Source organism: Zingiber officinale, chromosome 6A (genome assembly GCF_018446385.1).
Source record: "Zingiber officinale cultivar Zhangliang chromosome 6A, Zo_v1.1, whole genome shotgun sequence".
Classification (NCBI taxonomy): domain Eukaryota; kingdom Viridiplantae; phylum Streptophyta; class Magnoliopsida; order Zingiberales; family Zingiberaceae; genus Zingiber; species Zingiber officinale.
This window is the reverse complement of record NC_055997.1, coordinates 51,202,238-51,208,645: the sequence shown is the minus strand read 5'-3', so window position 1 is coordinate 51,208,645 and position 6,408 is coordinate 51,202,238. Positions and strand designations below refer to the sequence as shown.

At 36.2% G+C, this 6,408-nt stretch overlaps 1 protein-coding gene across 2 annotated transcripts; it reads left to right on the top strand.

The window, feature by feature from the left end:
- Positions 1 to 1,445: 1,445 nt before the first annotated feature.
- LOC121996359 (inositol 3-kinase-like) lies at positions 1,446 to 6,092 on the top strand. Of its 2 annotated transcripts, none has more exons than XM_042550302.1 (2): positions 1,446 to 2,627; positions 4,127 to 5,692. In XM_042550302.1, the coding sequence occupies exons 1-2, from the start codon at positions 1,734 to 1,736 to the stop codon at positions 4,247 to 4,249; spliced, it is 1,017 nt and encodes a 338-aa protein (XP_042406236.1). In that variant the 5' UTR covers positions 1,446 to 1,733; the 3' UTR covers positions 4,250 to 5,692. The 2 variants fall into 2 exon arrangements, with proteins under 2 accessions (XP_042406236.1, XP_042406235.1); XM_042550301.1 differs by lacking the exon at positions 4,127 to 5,692 and adding an exon at positions 5,707 to 6,092 and having other exon boundaries at positions 1,450 to 2,627.
- The last annotated feature ends 316 nt before the right edge of the window (positions 6,093 to 6,408 follow it).

Below are 6,408 nucleotides of genomic sequence, written 5' to 3'. Positions count from 1 at the left end.
CAAACGGCAAGAATAGAATATGATTATGCTTTATTTATTCATGTTCTTTGACTTTTATTTTAAGTATTGTAAGTCTATTTAGGTGAAATTTAATAGAATAATGTAAGTATGAGATTACCTTTATACTTTTATACATTCAAAATGCTAATGCTAGGTAATGATCCTAAATCTCCTAGGAACCCATATATAACATAACCAAAAGTTGAGAAGAGAATCTTGAATAACATAACCAAAAATATGATAGGGATAGGGTCCTTATTAAGTACTTACAAAAAATTATGGTGGGGCAATTGCCTCATCAAAATTATACGTGGCTCTATCCTTGGTTGCGTGTGTAATATAATATATGAGCTTGTGCGGATAACGAACTTTCCTTCATAAAAAATTAATTTAATTCTTTATATCAGATATTAAATTGATAAAAATAAATACTATACTTAATCTTAGCCAAAAGATCATCCTTAAATTAGGTAAGGGTGCACCAAACTAATGTAATAGTGCAATACTAGGGCGAATCCCAGTAGCAAGTTATTGTAACAGACTTTCCTTTATAAAAAATTAATTTAATATCATATTTGATCTTAGTCAAAAAGCTAAGAAAATTATGCTTTTTAATATCGCAGTCCAATGTATTTATAGAAACTTCTCTACGCATAGTGTTACTAATTATAAGATGTGGGACTGAAGGGAACTCTAGATTTTTAATTGATTAATGAGAAAAAATTATTAATAATACGTCGCAGTTGATTTTAAACTTTAAATCCTTAATTTATTAAAAAAAATTTCAATAATACGTCGTAGTTGATTCTCGAACTTAGATCATTCATTGATTAATGAGAAATTTTTTTAATAATATACTGCAACTGAGTTTTGAACTTTAGATCTCTAATTGATTTAGATCTCTAATTGATGTATTTATAAAAATTACTAATAAATTTTATAATTATTTTTAGTATAAAAAGAAAAAATGACATTAACTTAATTTTATTTTGGATTTCATCAAAATTAATTAGTAAAGAGATAGATTCTTAATAAAATATAAGATTTATAATAATAAATTAATTATCTAATAATTATTTGAAATAACTATTTCTTAGTTTAGTTTGCATGTGTATTGACTCTATAAGCTCTAGCAAACCAGGACAATGTAAATTTGTTATCCTACCTAAAGGTGCATCTTCATTGGTTTTTATACTTAAATTGATGTTCTTTTTTGAATATCACTTTATATACTTTAATATCACCAAATGTTTAGAATTAAAGTATTAGACAAGTTCTATTATTTATGAATATTTAATAGAAATATTAAAATATTTCCTATATTTAAGTATTAATTTGAAATTATAAAAGTTTGAAAAGGAATAAGAGTATTAAGGATTTTGAAATTTATAAGGATTTTTTTTAAACAACCGAAAGGAAAAACTTTAGGTGCTGAAGTGAAATATTCCAATTTCGATTCCCAGAAGAGTTGTTCGGAAGCTGCGCCTGCGCCGTCCGTCCGTCCGTCCGTCGGGACCCATTTACCTCCAGACACAGACACGTATTGCTTGTATCGGGCGTGTGGAAGCTCGATCTGGCCTTCCCCGCGGTGATCGTGTCCATATTTCTTCCCCTCCTTACAAGAAGGTCGCCATGGAGGATCGCCGCCTCCTCCTCCTTTTCCTCTCCCCTCACCGCCGTATACCGTTCTAACGCCGCCCCGATCGTGTAGCCCACGCCGTAGCACATACGCCATGGTCAGCGAGGACGGCCTCCACGAGGACCGCTACCATCTGCACCACCAGAACAAGACCCCCGGAGGCGGACTCGTCGTCGGCAATTACTGCCACGATGTCCTCTTCCGAGGTGGCTCTCCCGTGAGCCAGACCCTCGGCGGCGCCGCCTCCTTCGTCTCCAACGTCCTCGACGCCCTTTCTCCCTCCCCGCTCATCTACATCGCCAAGGTCGGCGACGACTTCGCATATCACGTCCCCCACCTGCCCCGCGTCGCCTCCTCCCCAACCACCCTCTTCCACGCACAATTCCCTCCGGCTCCTTCCCACGGAGGGTACCACGGCGATCGCATCCTCCGGCGCGTCCGAGCGTGCGACCCAATCTCCCCCTCCGACCTCCCCGACGAGGCCAGGTTTGAGTTCGGCCTCGCGGTGGGAGTCGCGGGGGAAATACTGCCGGAGACCCTCGCCCGCATGCTCGATCTATGCAGCGTCGTTCTGGTCGATGTACAAGGGATTATTCGATCATTCGATCCGATCGATGGTACGGTCGGCCTCGTGCCTCTTCGAAGCACCGGATTCTTCCATCTCCTTCCGCGAATTGGGTTCCTCAAGGCCTCAGCGGAGGAGGCGCCCTTCGTAGACATCGAAGAGGTGCGGAAGTGGTGCTGTGTCATTGTGACTCAAGGGAAGGACGGGTGTCGGATCTACTGGAAGGACGGAGAAATGGACGTATCTCCCTTCCAAGCTGAGGAGGTCGATCCCACAGGGGCTGGTGATAGTTTCTTGGGTGGGTTTGTGGCTGGGTTGGTTTGGGGATTGACGATACCAGATGCAGCGCTTCTGGGCAACTTCTTCGGCTCGCTCACCGTTACTCAAGTCGGGGTTCCAAAATTTAACGACAGGATGTTGAAGGTTTGGTTTTTCTGTGCTTTTCATTGGTTCTTCATTGCTAAAATATCTACTACTTCTGCATGCTGCTGGCTTGAATTGATTTTAGGTGCTTGAAAGCTTGTGCACCGTTTGAACTATCTTGATATATCTTCATGAAGATTACAGTCATCGTTATGGATTTCTTCTAAAAACAACTATGAGCATAAAAAGGTCACAAATTTCTTCTTACAGCTCGGTTTGGAACCAAAAGTTATTGAATTGTCCATACTTTCAGATAATTTCAGTGTTTGAAATGATAAGCATTTTGGAGTTAGAAATTTAAACTTTAATTCACACCTGAAATCTTTAAATCCCATCTGCTCTTGCTACTTGAATGTTCAAATCTAGTTTAGTACTTTGTGCCCCCTGAGAGAATCATTGAATTTCGTGAAGTACATTAGAAAATGAGTTTTCTTTCATCTCTTTCTGCTTACAATTCTGCCAATCGATTCAACCTAACTATGAATCTGTTGGCTGTCCTTGAACAGATTCATATTATCATAATTTAGTTTCTCTTGTCGTATCTTCCTTTGGATCTACACCTGATTGTTTCTTGATAGTATTCTGTTTTTCCCATCTTTTCTAATAACATTCTGTATTCATTTTAGCATTCTCATCTATACTAAACATTTCTACTCCATGATTCCTAGCTGCCATGCCTCATACAGTTATAATAACCAGTTTTGTGGATGTAAAAAACAAGAGCCATACCTGATGAATTAGATATCAGAAAATTAGTGTTAAGGTTGTACTTACAATAGAGAAAAAAAATAAGAATGTGTATGAAACTTACCTGGACCAAGAACAGTAAAAGCTCATTCAAATTAATCATCCAATAGAAGATTTGAGCATCCTTTGGTCTGCTTCTAAAAGTATAATTATTTCTTTCACACCTTAATGCTCAATCCACCTAATCTAAAACCTATGGTTGACTACAAATCTGCTTTTCTGATTAGTTTTGGGAAGGAATTGAAAATAGTATTTCAAATTTATGAAACTTTTCTGGTTAGTTTCGTGGTTACTCACGACATTTTGCACGATCACACTGGAATTGGAGATGCTTCCTACCAAATAAAAAAATTAGCATGCGAGTCTACACTAAGGTAAAATTTTCCCTACTTTGGAGTTCCACTGTATGGTGGACGTCAAATAAGTTTGTCAAAGCATATTAAGGGGATCCTAGCATACCAAATAGTATGCTGTTATAATGCAGATTTTCTGAAATCGAGATGACTATTCGAAGAAAAGGACCAGAGAAGGGTGTCATACCATACTGAAATTGACTTGCACATCCACAGTGATAGTCCTGTAGGTCATGCATCTACGTGTTGTGAATTAGAAACCTTTAACTCTTGCTATACTATAGTAATTTGAAAGGTATAGGAATATCGATATTCAATAGTTTTTATTTCCTTTGTTTTTGTAAAAAGGTATCTTTGCAGAGAATTTGGGACACAATTGTTTGTTTATCTGTGTTTCAGGTGGGCATTCTTCTATTAGATTTCATGCCATATTTCATGGAGCACTTCGTATGTTTGTCAAATTCTTATCTGTTGTTTCAACTGCAACTGCTTCTGTGTTCTAAAAGGTCCTTTGTCACATAAAAATCGAGGGTCTGTATCAATCACCTGTTTGCCCCTAGTGACATTTAGTTCCGAATACTGATACAGAACATGAAATGTGTTAAGGTGTCAGAACAAGACTTGTTACTTATCTCTAACAAAGGAGAGGAATTTTGATTTGAATTTTAGTTACACTTGTAATTTAACAACAGTTCAATGACATATGTAAAAGAAACATCACTTGATTTGACTGTCTTGTCCATGTCAAACTGAAATGCTTTTCCTTCTTTCTTGGAGTTGAAGTTTGAACAAAAAAGCATGCTTATTTGAGCTTGCCAGAATAATTTATCAAAATAGTTAAAAGTATATATTTCAGGTTGTATATGCTAGAGGTTAGAAGTTTGACAAAGAAGGAACATGCTTTTAGTGCAAATTTCACTGTTGAAAATCACACCATTAAATGCTTTGACGACAATGAAACAAACACAATTGGGAGGCTGAAAATAACTCTGCTGTTAAATGCTTAAAATTAATCACTTTTGTTCATTCATTTCTAGCCCTCTAGAATCATTTGTTTCAAGGATTATGCGAGTCCTTAGTAAATTAGTCTGATAGTATGTGCATTCCTGTTTGGTTTGCATGGGATTTCAATTTATCAAGTAAAATGAGTTTCCCTTTCATCTATTGAAGTATCAAATTATCCTTAATTTTGGTTAATCAGATAATTCATACATAAACTGTAAGCCCAATTTTGATTTGTTTTTAGCAATGTCATTCATACATGAAACATACGAACGTGCAACTTTAAAATCAGTATTTCATTTGATAGAGGTGGACGGAAAAGCTATCTAGGACACTTATTTAAAGACAACTTTGTTTTATTGTTTTTACTATTTTCTTAGCTAGACTTTTTTTTCTCCATTATGTTTTCCCCTTCCCCCACAATACAATTGAACAGGTGTTTAATACCAAATGTAGTAGTTTATCTGTATCGAAATGGTGCTCCAGTAGTTCACCTCTGTTTAAGAAATGGAAAAGATGGTCTAGAAAATTTAATAATCTTGTCAATGTCGTGTTTGGAAAACACAGATGTTTTATAACCGCTAAATTAGTATACAAAATTCAATTTTTTCTTGGGGATTCAGATTCAATTAGTCTCATATTACCTACATTTTTGAGCCTTTAAGATTCTAATAGAGCTGGCTGATTCAAGGCAATCCTATATGCTTAAAGTTTTGAATGATACTCTTCAAACAACTTGCTGAGATACCAGAAAAAGTGCACACTTGCTGTTTTAAGAATAAATTATAATTGCTACCAGAATCGAAATGTTTTCTGGTGATACATTTTCTTTCTTTTCTAGTTTATCACAATGGCATCTACATTATTTATCCCACAATGAGAAGAAAACTAACGAAATTCTTGTTTGTGATTGGAAACGAAATGGATATCTGGTTTATCTCACACTGGCGTCCTCTTATTGTTCTTCTCTGTTTCAGCATGTGAAAGAAGAGCTGAGGAGGGTTGGTCAGCCTGATGTCCGATCATCCGGGAGTAGTTTTTTGTCGGATTTTGGTAAGTCAGATATGCACCGAATTTTCCATGAAGGCCTCGTTGAAGCCGCCAAGTTAACAAACGCCAATTGCCACACTAACTCGGTTACCGGCAAGGACGATGACAAGAAGCTCAGCAATAACAAGCCATGATGAGTAAGCCATTATCATATGCAATGATAATTGATATGCTGTTACTATAGTTATATGCTCACTCTTTTCTTATTACATGTTGCATTTCTCATTTTTTTTTAAAAAAAAATACAATCTTAGATTTAGACATCGACATACTTCGGCCTTACTAATGAAGAAAACAAATGTCGCCAAATATACAATGAACTCTTTGTTTGTTTTTTGGGCGTGCGGGTCTTGTCTTCGCTTACGTGCCTGATTATTTAACTAATAAGTTAGCCAACAATAGCTTTACTTAATCTTAATGTTTTGAAGTTAATGTGCGACTGATTCTCATACTTGTTCTTGCTTTATGCGTGTTTAATGGCTTTATTCTCGCATCAATAAATTTGGTCATTCTGTATACTAATGGCTTAAAAAGAAATAATCTTTTAATATATAATTAAGTGATTTTAATTATTTTGACATATTATATGCCTTAAAATTAAGACGATATTATTATTATTATAAATAGCT

Coding starts and splice junctions, on each gene's coding strand:
- LOC121996359 (XM_042550301.1), top strand. CDS start 1,734: ATGGTCAGCGAGGACGGCCTCCACGAGGACCGCTACCATCTGCACCAC. Junction 2,628..5,706: donor TTAACGACAGGATGTTGAAG/GTTTGGTTTTTC, acceptor TCTCTGTTTCAG/CATGTGAAAGAAGAGCTGAG.